The sequence below is a fragment of the Mytilus edulis genome, chromosome 9 (genome assembly GCF_963676685.1).
Source record: "Mytilus edulis chromosome 9, xbMytEdul2.2, whole genome shotgun sequence".
In the NCBI taxonomy this organism is placed as follows: domain Eukaryota; kingdom Metazoa; phylum Mollusca; class Bivalvia; order Mytilida; family Mytilidae; genus Mytilus; species Mytilus edulis.
The window spans coordinates 18853160-18873988 of NC_092352.1; the positions used below are offsets into that span (position 1 = coordinate 18853160).

Here is a 20829-nt window from a genome sequence, read left to right on the forward strand (position 1 = left end):
CAGGATCACATGCATAAAAACCAAGAATCAATACATTATTAATAACTTAATAATCACATAATGTGGATTCATTTATATTCGTGGGTATCAATTGTCGTGGTTTGAAGAAAACAAGCATTTTCATGGATTTGGTGCAATCTCTGCATATAAAGCCTATAGAAAATGTGCAATTAGTTGAACATTTGAATTCGTGGTTCACCTGTGCTCACGAGAACAACGAAAATAGTATCCAACGAATAATAATGAATCAACAGTAATGTATATTTTCTTATTCAACATTACCAAAGTATTTTGTACAGCTGATTCCCCCAAACTGAGAAAAACCCAGTAAAATCAATGTTTTATGTCAAGTGAAGTACGTTTCGGTTTTTTATAAACTTTTTTTACCCAAATTTTGACAAAACTGTACAAACACTTATCAAAGGTAAATTTTGTATTTACGCAAAAAAAACATCTTTCAGTATACGTGAGGGAAATAAACTAAACAAATACTTTTATCTAATCCAAATTGTTGACAGATAAAAGTACACAAGACACAAACTTCAGTAAGCAAATGAATGTCTTCAACTATAACCCTAATTAGATATCCATTCTAATGTCCATCCTGTACAAAATTACAAATGTACATGTTATATCTATACAACTTCTTCGATATATTCATTAGCTCGCCTATAATAGACTCCTATATGCTTAATTAGCCGGCGTTAAACAAGGATTATAAGAAATCGGTAATGATATAAGAGATACACTAATATCAACAGTTGATCGGTTAACAAATCAATGTAGAGGTGTTACAACCCTTACAAATAAATGACCACGTAAAGTATTAACCAAGGCCAATTGCTTTTTGATTTAGCTTAATGGTTTATCTATCAGTGTTCAGATTGATACTCATTCGAACTGAATTGATAGACATAACAAACTTAAGCTATGGCTATGTCATCAGACAGAATGTTCTGCTGTTTAAAATCGGCATCGATGTTTCTGCAGTAAAAATCAGTCAAATTGTGGAAATATATATATAAGCATTGATTATCAATGTTTCCAAAAAACTATTTTGGAAATTTTATGCAATAGGTATATTTTTGAAACATTAATTGCATCTCATAAAAATATATATGAAAGTTATAATGTATTTTGAAAAGTCTTTTTTGTCACACTTGATGTCAAAAGACGTAAATTCCATTTAGGCTTCATCAGTCAGAAAAATTAGTTTCAAGAATTCACTAATGCTTATTTGTCTGGAAACACTGTAGCAGTAAGCATTAGCTTTCGCGGTCTAGACTTCTAAGATAATCACTTCACCCCAAGAACGTTGAAAGATGTATGCTCGATAACAGTACGTTAAATCCATTAAACAAGGACCATTGAAGCCAAAACAATGGTCTAATACGCTGATGTGTGTTACTATAGTCTTGATGAAATAAAATATTAGTCGTGGACGTGATGTCATCACATTTTTAATATTTCATATCTGACTATGTCTTTAGTTTTCTATGGGTTGTCTTCTGTACTATTATTTGTCTGTTTGTCTTTTTAATGTTTAGCCATGGCGTTGTCAGTTCATTTTCAATCTATGAGTTTAACTGTCCCTTTTGTATCTTTCGTTCCTCTCTTACAGTATAAAGAAATAATTGATGTCAAGATGAGTTAAGTCATAAAACAATTGTATAATCATTAAGCTTATTACACATCAAAATATACCTTGCACGAGGAACGTTTAAGCAGCAATTAACATGTTTTATGATTTCCCATAATACTCATGATCTTTTTCTATACAAATCATCATTGTTTCACTGGTCTTTTGATCATAGTTACGGGTACACAATATTTCAATAACAGTTTTCTGCATGTGTTTGTGAAACATAGACAGATAACTCTGCATGTGAGAGCATTCAAAAGCATTTTAACAAAGTCTTGAAGCCTATAAAAAATCCAATGTTAACAAACACAAATGAATTCTGCATTCGTAACATTGCTGCATTGAACCTTTTGGTCGAGAAAAGACCACAAACTAAGTGTAAGAATGGACATTTCTCTATTAACACCATTCAGTAACAACAAGCAATCTTTAATAACGATGATATTGTTTTCAGAAATCCCGATATCATAGAGTTCAGTGGTTGTATTGTTCTGTTCTGTTGAACCTCATCTACCTGGTTTTTTATGTCTTCTCAATACAAACCCACGTGTCCGATTATTAATGGAAAGAGTTATACCAGTATGTATCATATATTTTTAACCTCGTTTCTTCTACACACCGCATGTTAATACCGGCATATGAATTGTTATGAGCAACAAAAGCGATGTTCCGTTTCTTTTTGTATGTTTTTGCTGTTCATTTACTGATTTTGTCTCATATATTGATACCAAAAAATCATTTTTTTTTCTATTACGATCATATGGCTTATCATATGTTACGGTTTCATAAAATAAACATAAGAGGTACTGTGAACGAGCTTACATTCAAATTGATTAAATCAAAAATGTGGTTTCAACAAAATTTCTAGCCAGTTCTTTTCCCTCTTTAATCCCCAAATGTATATTCATCCCCTCTCATTATACACTGTTTGAATTGCGTATTGAAATAACAATTACGACTTTCTACATAAACAATTCCACATTTGATTAAATACTTTATTTATTTAGATTACTGGAATTGTTTACAGATAAAAGGAAACCATAGGGAAGCTGATTTTTAATTATTAACATTGTGAAATCAAAAGATATTAATCATTTTTGAAAATTAACCAATCAGTCGATGTATAATATTAATGGTTATAATACCATTTATTTCCATCGTATATAATAGACTGCCAGATCATTGACCAAGTAGATGAAGGATCAACTGAGTGTCAGCAGTGATAATGTAGTGGACTTAACAAACTTTGATGTATAATATACCAGCCAATAACCGTATATAAATACTAGGTAATACCTCAGCTTTTGGCTGAAAGGGAAATTTTTATTAATTGTTAAATTCTGTGTATAAGACCGTTTGAAATTGTATGAAAGCAAAATTAAACTGTTTAGTTAACAGTAAATATCCCTATGGACATGATTATTGAATAGGACCACACATACTCTATATCATCTAAAACATTATCAATTTCCTTTTTGTAGATAAATAGACGGAGAAAATACTACAACAGACATCACTAATGATTGACTGGGAAGTACCTATAGGTTACCAATCAGAACTATCAGAGGTGTTCAAAATCCGATAATGATGTCGTATGAACAAACTATTGAAGTTAAATTGAAAAGTAATATAAGAGACAATGTTTGTCCTTGGTTGAATCATTCGAACTGTTGATATCCGCTGGAAGTATGGATGTATCGAGATTATTTAACGTTGTAGAATTATTCACTTGGAACATAGAATTATTGATGATTATTTCCCGTGATTGTATGGATACCTGATAGTTTTAAATAATGTCTTCGTTGCTCGGACAAACATTTTTCGTCTTTTCAGTTGTTTTCTCTCGTATTGGTAAGTCCATATTTTTGTCTTCTCATAAAAATGTGTGTAGAGTTTAAAATAATTAGAGCAAGATCAAACATATCTGCATTTACTATTTTTATAAATCTAAATATGTTTGAAATTTCTAAACGGCAAATGTAAATATTAAAATAAAGTGGTAACCAAGAATAAACTCATTAATTACAGGTCTTGCTTGTTCTCCTATAATATGTAAACAATGAAGCTAAAATCGAACCCCCATGGATCTGTGTAGTTTCATCTCTGATTGCTAAGTGCTTTATAAAGTTGAATAAAGAAAAACGCTGATATTTAAACGTCCAAAACGAAACAGAAGTTAAAAGGAATATAAATAACTCAATCTTCATGACATGGTTTAAATATTTACTTAAAGATTTTTTCCACAGCATGAACAAATCGTTTGTAAGACCATGCATAGGTAAATGCGTATGTTGTCGTTATTGGAGTCATATGCATACAAGTTATATATACATCTATAATCTATCATAATTACTCGAAATATATATATATAAGTCTGAAAATTACTCCAAACAGTGTTAGAGTTAGATTTTCTACTGACAATTTTTTGTTCGTCCCGCAGTGGGATTCGAACTCACACCTTTGATACACTACAGCACCAATCGCTTAGCCTCATGTCCAGCGCTCTAGACCACTCGACCACATCCGCTATATATATGTTGTTTGTGCTGTATTAAGACCCTTCTACAACGAAATTTGTAACATGCACACGTATAAAAAACTGTGGTTTTTATACAACGCATTCCTAGGTATGAACGTTGTTTTCAATTTATACTTGTTTTATATATATTCTAAATATCAGCACATTGTTAAATCTACAAATTTACGGGAGCAAATCTTTGTTCTTCCCTCTCCGGGATTATAATTCATGCTAGTGGGATATCGTGACAACACCGCCTGCACTGTGTCCTGCGCTCTTTACCACTCGACATCTGGTAATATATCTATTTATTTGTATGATTTCTCGTCCCCCCCAAAAAAAATGAAATCATGTACAATTGTCTTGTATTTATGAAGACTGATGAAATTGTATTAAATTGTATAACGAAACATGTAAACATGATATTCATATTTAAGGAGAGAACAGAATAATAAGAATCATGTTATAGTATGAAGGGAATAAAACACTTACGGTCATAACATGGTATCACTAACATATACTTCATTTGGCAATATTGATAAAAAATAAAAGGATTATGCATAACAAATATTTGTAATATGGATTAAATATTTACTTAAAAAATGAATAAAGGCAACAGTACTATACCGCTGATTATAAGAACAATGATGCTGTAAAAAAATTATAAACAAACATCCAAAACTTCAAGGAATATTCAAAATGGAATATCCCCTTTCAAAGATCATAATCAAAAGCTCAAACACATCAAATGAATGCCCCTTCATATAAAAACAACATCGAAATACATATCTTTTGTTATGTATATAAAAAGGGGAGGTTTGGCATGCCACAAAACCAGGTTCAACCCACCATTTTTTTTCTTTAAAAATGTCCTGTACCAAGTCAGGAATATGGCCATTGTTATATTATAGTTCGTTTCTGTGTGTGTTACAATTTAACGTTGCGTCGTTTGTTTTCTCTTATTTTGAGTGTAAATTGACATTGCGATAAGACGTGTCACGGTACTTGTCTATCCCAAATTCATGTATTTGGTTTTGATGTTATATTTGTTATTCTCGTGGGATTTTGTCTGATGCTTGGTTCGTTTCTGTGTGTGTTACATTGTAGTGTTGTGTCGTTGTTCTCCTCTTATATTTAATGCGCTTCCCTCAGTTTTAGTTTGTTACCCCGATTTTGTTTTTTGTCCATGGATTTATGAGTTTGAACAGCGGTATACTACTGTTGCCTTTATTTATTAATACAATTGTGTTAAACATATATACAATATCAATTATGAATAAAATTAAACCTGCAACAATTTTACAATAATTAAAAAAAGCATTTTGTCAAAAGTTATAGCTTTAACTTTGTTTATAACTTGTTATGACAATTGCGCGAGTATCTTGTCATTGGATTAATGTTGTTTTCAACACACATCACAAACACAAAACTTAAAATCAAATTAAGTAGGTTTTCTATTGAATCAGATTCATCTATATTTAAAAACATCATGATAATACTTCAAAATTTTATTAATTTATTCAGCTAGTATTGTCGGCAGCTAGTATCGTCTACACCCTGCTTTTACTAAATTTTACCAATACTACTTTCCAGGCGTCTCGCTCAAACTGTGTTACAAAGAAACTTACACTGACATATATTTTGAACTACTAATACAGAATTCCGATAATGGTTTCTATTCAGTTCATCTTAAATTGAATATCAATTCAAAGCCAAAAGAAGAATAGAAATCAATAATTATGAAAAATGAATTTAGGAGTGTAAATGACTTTAATTTATCATCTGAAGTACATACTAAAGACATTTATTTGGAATGTTTTATCTTTTATTTCGTAATAGACTTTTTAAATTAATGTTCAAGAAATTTCTTGAAAAGCATCAAGTTATAACTTACAAAGACTTATTTAGCAAATAAGGTTTTTTTTGCTTTACAAGTATGTTATAATCTTGTGAGTATTTTTCTGTCATTTTGGGTTTTTGAATGAAAATTACTTTTGCTAAATAAGATCTCGTATAAGATATGGTAACGAGTTACGTGGTATAAGGAATATCTCCTCTGCATTATAAAAAAAAGCACAAAAATACTGAACTCCGAGGAAAATTAAAAAAAAAGTCCCTTATCAAAAGCTCAAAACACACCAAACGAATGGATAACAACTGTCACATTCCTGTATGATAAAACATTGCAGAAGCTTTTAAACGACAATTAACTGTTAAAAAAAATCTGAATTTTTTTTTTTTTTTTAGTAAAATTAGTAAAAATGTCCCCCCCCTTTTTATAATGTAGAAGTGCAGAGAATATACCATTATTTTTTTTGGGTAATTTTATAATACATATATTTTCGTTTTTTTATGATGTAACAGTAATCTGTGCATACAATATTCCAACAAAGCACGTGAAAAAAAACGTATATAAAAATCTCGTCTAGCCATTAATTTTTGTTGTGGTCATCTGCAGCAAATATAAGGTGGCAATACGAAGTTATTTTCATGCCATTTCTGTTCAATTGTCAGTTATTGACCAAAGTCACATGTATTTATATTGCTGCACTGTGTCATCCTTTAATAATGAAATTGAAGATCATACAGAATTATTAGAAGGAAGTGACGTTACCCAATTGTATCTCAATCATAGAAATGTATCATTAAAAAAAAACCTGAAAGATAAGATAAAGGAGGGTTTAAATCCTTTAAAAAATATTTGCATATATACCTGTCTAATAATCTCAACATGATTTTGTTAATAATGCATACAGTTTGTGCAATTCTTTATTCATTGAAACCTCTTTTAGATGACTTTCTCTGATTGTTCAATAAAGATAGTTAAATAAAAAGAGGTAATCTGTAATGCGACAGAATTAGTTTTTTAATAGTTCTTTCCTTTCAGAACAATTATTTGAAAGATCTCACTGACAAGATAAAAACAGTGACATTGAGAATGAAGAAATATTAAGTGATTTTTTTTTCGACTTCTCAATTACAAGGTTATCCCCTCGCTTTACAAGGTGTCTTAAATAGTTTTCGGCCTCTGTTTTCTGTAATGTTATTAGTTCATTGAACTTCAGGTTTCAATAAATACTGACGAAAAACTATTTTTTTTATTTAAATTCGGATGCGGAGCATTATAGTATATTCTGACTTTTTTGTATCTATTATTCAATCCCAAGGTAATGCAACATAAGTCGTAATCCCTTCGTAGGCGTTTTTGACTACATCTTTAGACTTACAATTCAATTTCCCTAAAGACAACACTCAGCTTATATCCTACAACTGTTATTTTTTTAATGAAGATTGCTTTTGAAGTAAATTAATCATGGACAGTTATGGTACTGTACAAATGGTAAGCAGATGCAATTCGATTCATGGAATTGACATTTCATGTCTTATGGGTCTTATTTACTATCGCAAACATAACCTTTGTGAACGATGGCTACCTTTTTTCAGACTAACATGCTATTGTTTTTGTTTCCTTTTCTCTTGTTTATCTTTGTATTGTTAATAACGGTTTATTATCGACTTGCTTAGACAAAAAGGATAACAAATATTGTCAACTTCAATGAATATATCACACAAATAGAAATAGTATTTAAAATAATGACCAAATATAGAACGTTTTCCGCTGTCTCTATTCTTCTTGTAGCAATATACATTTCGAAGCTTTTAATCTCAACACTATAATTATTTTTGATTGATTAACAGAAAGCGTGTCTAATCTTTATTCAGTTTGTCAATAAAAAATATAGTTCATGACCACTAAAACGTACTTAATTCAGCTGTTACAGTTCAGTTTATTGAAAATTAACAGAAATATCATCTCTGCGGTATTTTCTGATTCAACTTAACCGTTAACCTTGTCAATGTATTCAGAAATTATTTATAGTCACGGTTACTTATATATAACTACTTGGTGCAAAGCGATTGGTATTTTATCGTAATGAGTATTAACTAGTCATACTCCTTCCAAAGACATTGTTGTGGAAGATAAACGTCAATATATTGAAAGAAAACTAAATTATCAGTAAGAGGAACTACAGCTGGATTGATAAAACAGGTGCTTGGAGTTAATTGGTGTTAATTTACATACAATATACAATAATCGAAAATGAAGTCAATGAAACACATATGTATAAACAGGTTTTTTGGTTTAAAATTAGAATTCTTCAAAAACAATGAGATGAAAGCTTTTGCGTGTAGGTAAATTGTGTAAGTGCTTTTACGAACACATGAAACCATTCTTAGGTTTAATATTTTCAAGGGTATTTTTAGTCTACAACTTGTTTTAAAATCATTATTTTACTATATAAGACAGACTTCTACCTTATAAAAAACAACTTATGAAAACAAACCTCCGAGCAATTATTCTTAAATTTTGATTTAAAGTATAATGCTAAAGTTCGTCCAGTTAAACAAATAATCAGAGGGTGATCGAATCTCTTAGTTCTTCAACTGTTTCAGTTCTTATATACATTCTTGGCTTATATATTTACATATGAGCTTTCTTGATAAACTTTTATCCTGAAAAGAGCTTCAGACTCATACAATGGTTTTCATATTTTGATATTCAAGCGACTTAAAAAGTTAGATCAAGAATCAGTCTGGACAAAAACATTTGCTTCAAATATAGAGCCTTTTCTAGAACGTGAAATAGACGGACTATATAAAAAAAATATCTATCGCAAATCTCATAATTTTTGTCATCTGCCTATGTCTTTACTTACCTTCGTTATTGTTTTTAAAGAACACGTTCACATTAGACGGTTTCACAAACAGATATTCAATTCTGACTAGAAAACAATACCAATGAGGTAATGGAATCTTTTCTGAGTCTTTATAAATACTTGGTTGATGTCCCTGCTGGTAAACGATTTATCTCAAAGAGCATAACCTGTCCAGCAGTCAGTACCTGAAATATAAAGTCGATGCGGGAAATGTTTATATACATTTACTGTTACTTAAATGTGTAGATCATTCGAAATACTGTTTTGCTTCCCCTGGTTTGCCACAATTCATCATATTGTTTTATTTGTGTTAATATTCTTCAACTTTATAATTGGTATGACGTTCAGCTGTTTCGATATGAGTGCTTCTGAAGAGTTTTCTATAGTTGTAACGCGCATTTTGGGTTTTACTTTATAATTTTCATATCTGTTTTAAGCTTAATAAAAGAAAGCAAGCCTTTGAGTAAAACCCCAAATCAACAGGGCTATGAAGCAAAGTTCACTAGCTTTACCATAGCCATCGATATAATTTGTGAATTATTACGAATACTCTTTCATATACCATGATATACTATTTAATACCACATTTTCTGCCATTAACGAATGATTCTTATCATTGCTTTTTGATTCATATCTTGCATATCTTTGTCATCGCTTAGTCTAATTTTTCTTACATCTTTGTTTGTCTGTGAATTTTGTCGTAGATGGATGTAAATAATCTTTTAAGGTTGTTTTGGTCTTAATTTTATGTCCTTAACATTCTTGGCTTTAAAAATTTTGGGGTCGAGCGTTCCTGATGATGGTTTATCAGGAAAATCGCTTCGAACGCTCAAAATTATATAAAAGAGGGGCAAAATTACCAGAGGGACATTCAAACTCATAGATCGAAAATAAACTGACAGCGTCATTGCTAAAAAAAAACCCAAAGAGACAAACAGACAAATAATAAGCGTTATTTCATGTAGTAAATGGGTTTACGTTTTGTTTTATTACTTTTGCAGGTCATTGTTTTTTAAGGTTATCGATAGAGTTTTTAAAATACTGACGGAAAAAATAAATTACGTTGTTATTCTTATTGGAGAAAACAGTAGTTTACTGACGCTAGAAATAACTATTTTGTAGTTGCAAATCTAGAAAACAATCAAAACTGAGGGAATGCATGAAATCCAAAATGATCAAGAACTTTGACTTGACAAGCATATTCTGCACCGTGACTGATCAAGAGCAGGGACTTTGACTTGACAAGCATATTCTGCACCGTGACTGATCAAGAGCAGGGGCTTTGACTTGACAAGCATATTCTGCACCGTGACTGATCAAGAGCAGGGGCTTTGACTTGACAAGCATATTCTGCACCGTGACTGATCAAGAGCAGGGGCTTTGACTTGACAAGCATATTCTGACTTGACAAGCATATTCTGCACCGTGACTGATCAAGAGCAGGGGCTTTGACTTGACAAGCATATTCTGCACCGTGACTACCATTCAACTAGTAAAAATCTTGTTTCGCAATATCTAAACACATTTCGCCACTTCTCCACAATGTTTCATCGGGTTCCATGTAATTCATAACGAACAAATAGCTATCAATAATTTGAACCAAAAATTAAAATAAACTCGTCGATCCTCTTTAAATGAGGGATAATTTAAGATAAAGGCGTTGTTTGAATCCTTTGTTGTGACTGAAAATGAATGGACATATGTTATTTGATAAATGATATTTTGGTTAAGAAATACCAATTTCAATCTGAATAAACAATGCTTATTTCATTTCAAAAAGTGACTGAGAGACATTATTATCGTTATGATAAATGGGACAAATTTTCCTTTTCTTGATGATGATGTTCTATTGTTTTTTTCCCTTGGAGTATATTTCCAAGCTAATCAAATATACACATGTTGACATTGACATCGCACATTTCATCAGTGATTTTATTTGATTTGGTGTTAATATTCTAAAACTTTTTACAGCAGGGACATATACACCAAACATTAGTGAAAACGTGACTAAATTTGATAACAAATATAAAAAAGTAAGATTCTAACTCAAGGGATTTACTAATTACTGGTAGTTTACATCCAGTTATTAACAATAATTTTAAGGAAACCATCACGTAATGTCATTTTCCTTTAAATGTTTACAAATAGACGTATTAGTATAGGTTATAGATAATCTCTTAATGGGATAGTCTAGGGGATTGACATAGATTCTGAATTGTATAGGTTAAAAGTAAAATCACAAAAATACTGAACTTAGAGGAAGATCAATTGGGAAAGTCCATAATCACATGGCAAAACCAAATAACAAAACGCATCAAAAACGAATGGACAAAAACTGTCATATTCCTGACTTGGTACAGGCATTTTCAAATGTAGAAAATGGTGGATTAAACCTGGTTCTATAGCGCTAACCCTCTCACTTTAATGACAGTCTCATCAATTTCCGATATTTTTACATTGATGCGTTAAATAAACAGATATAATATAATAGTCAAAATATGGGTACATCAGTCATCATCGTTTAACAATTTTAAAAGGAAAAATTTAACAGAACACAAAAACATCTACTATAGCTACGAACACATTTATTGAGTGTCTGACGTCAGAAAATTTTATACGTCACATAAATTTGTCGTTCAATGTGCGTACAACAATTTTAAAATTTTCATGGGAATGTTAGCATACAGGGTTAAAAAATCAAAAGTATGTAAGAATAAATTTAAGAAATAGACCGAGATTTAAACTAGTCCAAAAGTTATATATAGAATTTATAAAAATCCAAAAATAGTTAATTCCACTACGCGATTGAATGATTTTGACGTTTGTGGTTCAACGTATATTGTAATTCATAATAGAAATATATCATAATGACATATAATAGAACAATATCATACTGACGGGATCTTTTAAAATACAGAGTCACGTTATAAGAACAAAAGAAATACAAAAAGTCGCAAATACAAAACAAACCACAAAAAAATGAAAGCCAATACAAACACATTGACGAGATGTATAAGTACCGAGCCACGTGAAACGGATATCACATGAAACCATTCAACAGTAAAAGTAATATTAATAATAGAACAAAGACAAATGAAAGAACTATAAAACACGTTGTTAAGATGATAAACAACATCAGTACGAAGAATCTATACATCAAGACCATCGTGTATTATTTGAGAAGTTGATACGGAATATTTATCAACAAGGTCTTGGTACCTTCCGATGAACTTTTTTAGAAAAAGAACGAGACGTTCTTTGACATACCCCTGTTTCATCAACTTTCTACTCAGACACTGAAAAATAAATCTTAGCTTTCTTAAATGCAATTATGTACATTCTTTCTTTAAACATTGTACAATGTTCCTGCTGTGCTGTTGCCGATGAAATATAAGCACTACCACCGATTTATCAGTCTGAGAAGACATGCATTTTTATTAGAAGTGTAGGTACTTTTTTTGTGTGAGGCAACAGAAGTATAAAAAATGTTCTTCAAAATCGTAACAATATTTGACATATACATAATAAAATTAACGGTACCAATTGTGTAGCACCAGATGCGCATTTCGACAATACATGTCTCTTCAGTGATGCTCGTGGCCAAAATATTTGAAATTTGAAAATAACAAGACACACTAATTATCAAATCGCATGAAACCAAATGAAACGGGAACGATTGTTGTAACATACAGGCGCTATGTAAGCGCACCATATAAATCTTTATCTTACCTCCAATAGATTTATGGGGATATGATTGGTTAATTGACTACACGTGGTATGTATGTATATTTGATTTAGGGTGTCACATGGTTAGTTACCATATATGGTTAGCAACCGTATGGGGTTTGTAAGGACTTACTTCCCTTTCAAAAGCAAAAAAGATGCCACAACCCTTTATAAAAAAAATGTGTTGAGGAAAAATCTGATAATCTAAGATACAGGCGTTGTTTAAATCCTTGTTTAAAAGCCACAAAACAAAATCAGACTTTTTGATTTCGTTCTATATATAAATTTAATTGTGTCTTCTATTTGTGGTTAACCAATAATTGATTGTATTTTGCGTGTTTAAAACCAGGCTGATATTTAATGTATTGTCGATTATAGTTTTTTTAGTAATAATTGTTCATTTATCTTCCTAGAAGTAAACGTTTGAGACTAAAAATTATTCCCCCCCCCCCCCAAAATCAGTTTGTATGCATTAACAAGTATTTATGCTATTTTGCATATACACTTAACGACCCTTAATTTTGTTTATCGTATTTCCTATCAATTATCTAAATAAAAAAATACATTTCGGTCACAAATAAATCTGAACTAGTATAATTCATATGCACTATATAGTCCAAACCCAGAGTCTGCCGACACAAAATTATCATTCTCTTTTTACACGTTTGGAAGATTTAATACATCATCCAATATTCATAAAATTAAGACAATTTTACACCTTTCATGTAACGGAATTTGTTGAATAAACGTCAAAGATTTTCGTTTCATCCCAAAAAAAACCATTCAATTGTTTTTACTAACATGAGCAACACGGCGGTTGTCACATGTAGAGGAGGATCGGCTTATCCTTCCGAGGCACATGAGATCACCCCATATGTTTGGTTAGGTTTAATGTACTGTTCTTTGTCTGTTTGTCTTTTTTTTTCTTTAGCCAAGGCATTGTCAATTTATTTTCGACTTATGAACTTGAATGGTAATGTTCCTCTTGTATTTTTTACTTATTTGTGTTGCATTTGGTTAATATGTTGATTTGATCCATTTCAGTGAAATTCAAAATAAATTGTGTAGCTCAAACTCTGTTACGGTTGTCGTCTCTTTGACGCGTTCTCCAATCTATGAATAAAGGTATATTTTTACTCTGAATACTCGTGGGTTTCATCAAATGCTCTTCTCTATATCTGAAAAAAAGCTGGGATACATTGGATATATTTCTATAAATGATGAAAAGAAAACTCTATGGTTCGAATATTGATACACTCCGATTTCATTTTCCAACCTTAAACTTAAATTCTTCGTGTAGTTATTCAAAATCATTTTGGACAGCATACAAAGGTAAAGATTGCCAGGGCTATTTTGTGATTCAGACTTCACTGCATATACATGGACTTTGGTATCAACAAATGGGGTAAAAATTTAAACACCGTAATAGAAATAATCAATAAACATTTATTGAATGAGAGTTATAAAGATAAAATAAATCAAAAATATAGAATAATTCTGTAAATTAGACAATTACAACTCCGACTCTTAAAACAAAAACAAAAATAGTCTCAGATTCAACATACTTTAAACTCTTTAACAATCTATAATGGAACCTACGATTTCATCATATGAACATATATTTTTGGTTGGAAGCATTAACCAACATTGAAATTATATAAATACCATTTTGCTTATAAATAAGAATAAGAAGCGTTGTTCTTAAATCTCTTATATCATATCGGTAATTATGAGCCGGCTAGTTTAAGATATTTAAAAAAAAATAACCGCAGAAATGTTCATAGAAAGTCGTTTTCAATCACCGAAGATTTTGTTTGACTATGAAGGTGAGATCATGTGCATAGACATCATATTAATATACTATATATGCAACAGTCGACAAACAATTCTATATGACATTTTAAGTGGAAAATGTCAAGGTCTAGAATTTAGCAAACACGTAATACTATTAATGTTAGGAGGAAGATAGTGATTATGTGTGGTCTCTGGTGGAGAGTTGTCTCATTGATAGTTATACCATATCTCCTTATTTTTATATAAAAGAGTATAAACAGGTCTTAGTTGTGAGTCGAGAAGCCATAAGCTACGATCCGATGACGACCATGGGATCGTAAGCGGATTTCAATCGTTTCCCTAGTAACTTTGGTTAAGTGCTGTTTTTTTTAAAGTTAATAGTCTAAATTTAAAATGAATGTAACTAACGAAAACGTATTCTTGTTCTTCGTTGTATTTTGGTGTGTTACTTAAATATGATATAATAATCATCTGGTATGGTCCAAATCCGAATATATAATGGTAGTGGGTATAAAAGTATAATAACGTGCACTCAACCCATATTTAAACTGAAAGTTTTAATGAAAAAATAAATATCAAATGTCAACTCAATTCTGTAAGGAGTGCAAAAATTTGATTTTCACTTTTGAAAGTTTAATAAGTTTAATGGTAGATCATGAGCGAAATTCACATCCAGGGAACTTCAAATCGACCAAAATCGAAATCAATTATTTTATGTTTTACTTAAACCATCTTTTGAAATATTGAAAACATTAAACATATGAATTATTGTATACGTTTAGATCTATTTACTTCCGTGGTTTCATATTATTTTTTTTTAGAAAATATTCCAATAACTACGGAAGCCAAATGACGAGAATAGTTTACACTGGTTCTAAGTGCAATTTAAGATAAGAACTCTTAGTGACTACTTTCAAGCACTTCGATTGTTCATTCAGAAAATCAATGTTTGGTTAAAAAGAAATAAACAAACATTTGGCAAAGTAGATATTAGATTTGAAGAAAACAGTAACTAGAGATTTTATAAATAAATGACCTTCAAATTATGTTAATTTAGGTGATTTATGATAATTTCATAGTGTACTCTGCAAAAATTGTCATACTAAGCTTAAACATTTATCAAAATAGACGCATTTACACTTGTAAGGTGTTATTTGAACCCGCGCAAGTTACCGCAAAATATTGCATCATGATTTTAAACATTTGACGTCAGATTAAAAAATGATTTTTGAATGACATCAGAAGTTTATTCTGTTATTCAGAGACAATTCAGCTAAAAAAAAAAAAATGTCTATTGATCAAGTAATCTTCATTTTCAATTTTTGTACAATGGAGAGGAACTGTTACTCAAAGACTTTAATGATTACCTTAGTACAAAATGAAATTACAAAAATACCGAAATCCAAGGAAAATTCGAAATGGAAAGTCCCTTATCAAATAGTAAGTACAGAAGGATGAACAGACAAAACGAATGATACAGTGTTTCGTATAGCAGAAGCGCACCTTGTTAACTTAAAGGAAGTCCTTCCCTATTGTTGCCCACTTTATTGTCGAGTAAACAATTATGTTTAATATGTATATGACAGATAACGGATTTCCAAGAAATAAAGTTCCGTAAATGCAGAAGGTAAGCTTCGTCTGAAACTTGTTTTATTAAACGAGGATCTACTACACCTCAGGGGTTATACTGTGGCTACAAGATACCATCATTTAAAACAGTTTATTATAATTAGATGCTGCATATAATCTTTTTCCCCCTTTAAAAAGCATAATACCCATATTCAATGCACAATGCATTTTCAATGAGAACTAAAATTGTATAATGAAAATGCACTATTACTAAATAGATTGTATAGTTTATATAGCTACAAGTTTTTAGATTCGATAACAATGGTTTATAATTTCTGTGAAGTATAGGTCTATAATGGAACTGTAGTAGAGATTGAGAAGCCATTGATAACAGTCGATTGAAAGCACAGCAGTAAAGATAAATTACCGGTCGGATAATTTGTTAAAGTACCTTCTACGATTTCTTACACGTAGAAACTCCCAGTAGGATTAATGACCGTAAATGAAATGAACATAGCTATATTGCCCATAATAGCAATAGTTTAAGCCATTTATTGTATTCAAATCTATGGCGTTGGCAGACATATCTGTCAAACCTTTATAAAAGGGTCACCCTCGGGAACATAGAAAGCTGACCTTGTTTGAGGTTACCTTTTAATTGAGGTTTTAAATAAAAACTACAATATGAAAAAAGAAGGGTGACCTGACAAGACATATTACCGATTTATAGTGGTAACTTTTTTAAGAGATTTAACACAACATATATAGCAAAGAAGAAACAGAATGTTTTCTTTTAGAATTACATCATTAATCCAACCTAAACCCATAAATAAAACTTTTGTAAAGCTATTGGCAATAAAGAGAAAACAGAATCAAATTTTCCAGTCGTGATTTAGACGAAATAATGAAAACACATAATAATAATAATAATAATAATAATAATAATAATAATAATAATAATAATAATAATAATAATAATAATAATAATAATAATAATAATAATAATAATAATAATAATAATAATAATAATAATAATAATAATAATGATGATAATAATAATAATAATAATAATAATAATAATAATAATAATAATAATAATAATAATAATAATAATAATAATTAAAGTTGAAGGTCTTTCAACTAATAAAGATCTATTTTGATATGAAAATATTAAAATTCAGTTGAAAATGTCAGTTCCTATGGCTTAATGATGTATAAATATGAATTTCAAGCAAAGGTCAAAATCTAGAACGTCCAATTAACCTATGACCTTGACCTCAATTTAAAGTTCATAAACCAAGGATCCCAAATCAAAAGACCCTTGGTCTGTATTATGTATGGTTCATGAGTAATATCACTTTACGCATAATTCTAAATATAAGAGGGGCGAAAACTCCCATTTATTGTCTACGCACCCTTGCAACCAAAATTTATAAGTTACGACATGTCGCAGCTAACAATTTAGTAAAAATAATTTGTTGATATCTTATAAGGTTAATGAAAATAAGTGAAAATAAGCCAAAATCAAAATTTAGAATTTGACCTTGACCTTTGACCTTGACCTCATTTTCATTTTTTTGGACCAAGGATCTTTAATCAAAAGACCCTGGGTCTCTATCACTTATGGTTTACCAGTTAGAAATGCATATCACCTATATCATATACAAAAGGGGGATAACTCTCATATGGAGTCTCCGGATAGCTTCGGTCAAAATAAAATAGAACATCCTGAGGATATAACGAGCAATTTGGAAAAATAAATTTGTCGGTTTCTTATACGGTTGCGAAGCCTTAGAGATACCAAGAAAAACAGTGTTTTGGGAGATAACTCTTACAACGTAAAGGTTTTTGTTACGCGGTGTCAGTTTCAGAAGCGTATCAACTGTTCGATATCATATACCATATATCTAAGCGACATCTTGCGAAACAAAAAAAACAGTGAAGGAAAAAAAAGTTGACGGAAAAAAAAAAAATAATAATAATAATTAAAAACCAATTGTTCAGAGAACAATTGAAGGTCTTTCCACCAGTTAATATCTATTTTGATATTGAAATATTAAAAATCAGTCTAAAATGTCAGTTCATATGGCTTTATGATGTATAGATATGAATTTAAAGCAAAGGTCAAAATCTAGAACGTCATATTGACCTATGACCTTGACCTCAATTTCAAGGTCACAAACTGAGGAGCTCAAATCAAAAGACCCTAGGTCTCTAATATGTATGGTTAATAAGTTATATCACTTTACACATAATTCTAGATATGATAGGGGCTAAAACTCCCATTCATTGTTTACGCACCCTTCCAACTAAAATTATTTAGTTACCACATGTCGCAACTAACAATTTATACAAAATAATTTATCGATTTTTTATAAAGTTAATGAAAATGAGTGAAAATAAGACAAATTCAAAAATTAGAATATGACCTTTGACCTTGACCTAATTTTCATTTTTTTGGACCAAGGACCTCAAATCAAAAGATCCTAGGTCTCTATCACTTATTGTGTTCCAGTTTAAAAAACATTTCAAAATTTCAAATACAAAAAGGGAAAAAACTCTCATATGGAGCGTTCATATTGCTTCGGTCGAAATTGGACAAATCATGCGAAGGATATAACGAGCAATTTTATAAAATAAATTTGTCGTAATCTTTTACGGTTGCGAAGGAGTTGTGATCACAAGGAAAACAGTGTTTGGGGAGATAACTCCTACAAAGAAAAGTATTCGGTTACGCAGGGTAAATTTCAAAAGCGCATAAACTGTTCGATATCATATACCAATTATCTAAGCGACATATTGCGAAACAAATGTTTATCGCAAGAACAAAATTTGGCGGAAGAAAAAAAAAATAATCAGAAGAAAAACAATAGGTCTTTCCACAGAAAAGTGGAAAGACCAAATAATCAGAACAAAACCTATAGGTCCTTCAACCGAAAGGTTGAAAGACCTAATAATTACTTTTTGATAATAATATTAATAAAATCCTAATGATTTATTTAGGATTAGAATTTTTGAATAATCGGATTCGAAAGTCTAGCATCATAGTTATTTCATGTAAAAAGATGTATTACATTTTCAGTTGTTATGTCCATACACCACATTACAACTAATGGTTTACTACATTCAGCACCGTTTTTTTTTATTCTGTACTTTGAACCCTGCTTTCCCTTTGTCTTTATCTGGAAGGTTTATTTCTAAACCGTGATAACTCCCAGTTTTCTAACAAGTTATAACACCGTCCTCTATGTTTGTCTTTACAAACTAGTTGATTCAACAAATAACTCAATTGAAGTCTTTGATTTAATTAAATGGAAATGTAGTACAAACAACTAAAGCAGTTATGATATTAGATTCCATTATGTGAGAATCTAAATTATTTAAGGTGTTTTTATATACAATGATAATTACAGATTTATCTGCCATGAGCAAGTAAATACAAATTTCCATTGTTTCCATTAAAGTGTAAATATTTAATCAGTTCCGCAGATAGCAATTTGCCGTAGAAGATATTCCCAATTATTTACAGTTCAGACCATTTTCTGATGTCGTCGCCACTCTATGTATTTAAAGTGACGTTCACTTCCATTAACGAAAGAGCACAATATTAATTTGTAATGTTAGGAGTGAGTTAACTCGTTCAACACTATTGATTCCTTTTAGTGGTTATTTTATTAGCACTTTTCTGTCAAAAATACTAGAGAATTATTCGATACTCTGTTTCAAAATGCCTCTTTGTATCAGCAATTATATCACTTCTCTTACAAGACGTCAAAGAAATTTGCATTTGCGATTATATTTTTTTTAATTGTACGATATAATCACTGCTACGTTTAACTGCTCATTAAGTGTTCAACTAGCTTTGAAATACCCTCTTCATATCTCTCAAGTGTTTATCTCAAGTTTCCAACACGTTAAGGAATCATTATATGAAATTCAAGTCTGATATCACAACTGGTTAATTGCATTTCATCTAAATATGGTACTATTCAAGTATTTGAAAAAAATTCAAACTTGAAGTAATTGTGATTTATTCATATCAAAGGCGTTATCGTTTTAATTTTTATTTTACGGTTTACAGATTTATAAATTAATGCTACGGAACACTGTCGATGACAATAAAAGATACTACTATCAAAATTACAAAATTGGGAACATCAATCACGCTAGGAGTAGAACTAATTGTCACAACTTCCGGGAAACTTTTGAATTCATTGCCTTAAATTGATGGAATAACAGTAAATATTGACAGTGTGTGAATCTGAATCAAATTAATTAGATTTAATTATCTTCAAGACTGCGCTGTTTATGGTAAACATTTAATATTAATTTACTTTAATGCGTCTTTGTATCATTCAGTAAAACTACTCAAGTAATTGGAGATTTTAGATTAAAGTTAATATACTGTCCATCATAGGCATGTATATAATAAACTCATCATAGATACCAGGACTAAAATTTTATATTTTACGTCTGACGCGCGTTTCGTCTACAAAAGTGATGCTCGAATAAAAAAATGTTTAAAAGGCCAAATAGAGTACGAAGTTGAAGAGCATTGAGGAACAGAAATGTATTCCTGATACGTGTGGTGAATCGGTGAAAATGACTTATTAGTATTTTTAAGAAGGCAAAAGATTCTAAAGGGACATTCAAACTTACATGTATTGTCGAAATGCGCATCTGGTGCAAGAAAATTGGTACCGTTAATTTTATTATAGATAGAAAATAAACTGACAACTTCATGACTAAAAAAGAAAAAGACAAACAAACAAACAACTAGTAGTACACAAGACACAACATAGAAAACTAAAGACTAAGCAACACGAACCCCACCAAAACTTGGGTGATATACTATATATTTT

The 20829-nt window shown here is 30.5% G+C and overlaps 1 protein-coding gene across 1 annotated transcript in view; it reads left to right on the forward strand.

Moving 5' to 3' along the window:
• The first annotated feature begins 2747 nt into the window (after positions 1-2747).
• LOC139487763 (neuronal acetylcholine receptor subunit beta-3-like) overlaps positions 2748-20829 on the forward strand; it is a 39219-nt gene continuing 21137 nt past the window's right edge. Inside the window, exons 1-2 of the mRNA XM_071272828.1 lie at positions 2748-2931; positions 3124-3493. Coding sequence (XP_071128929.1) covers positions 3436-3493 — 58 coding nt within the window. The 5' untranslated portion in view covers positions 2748-2931; positions 3124-3435. The remainder of the gene's footprint in view (positions 2932-3123; positions 3494-20829) is intronic.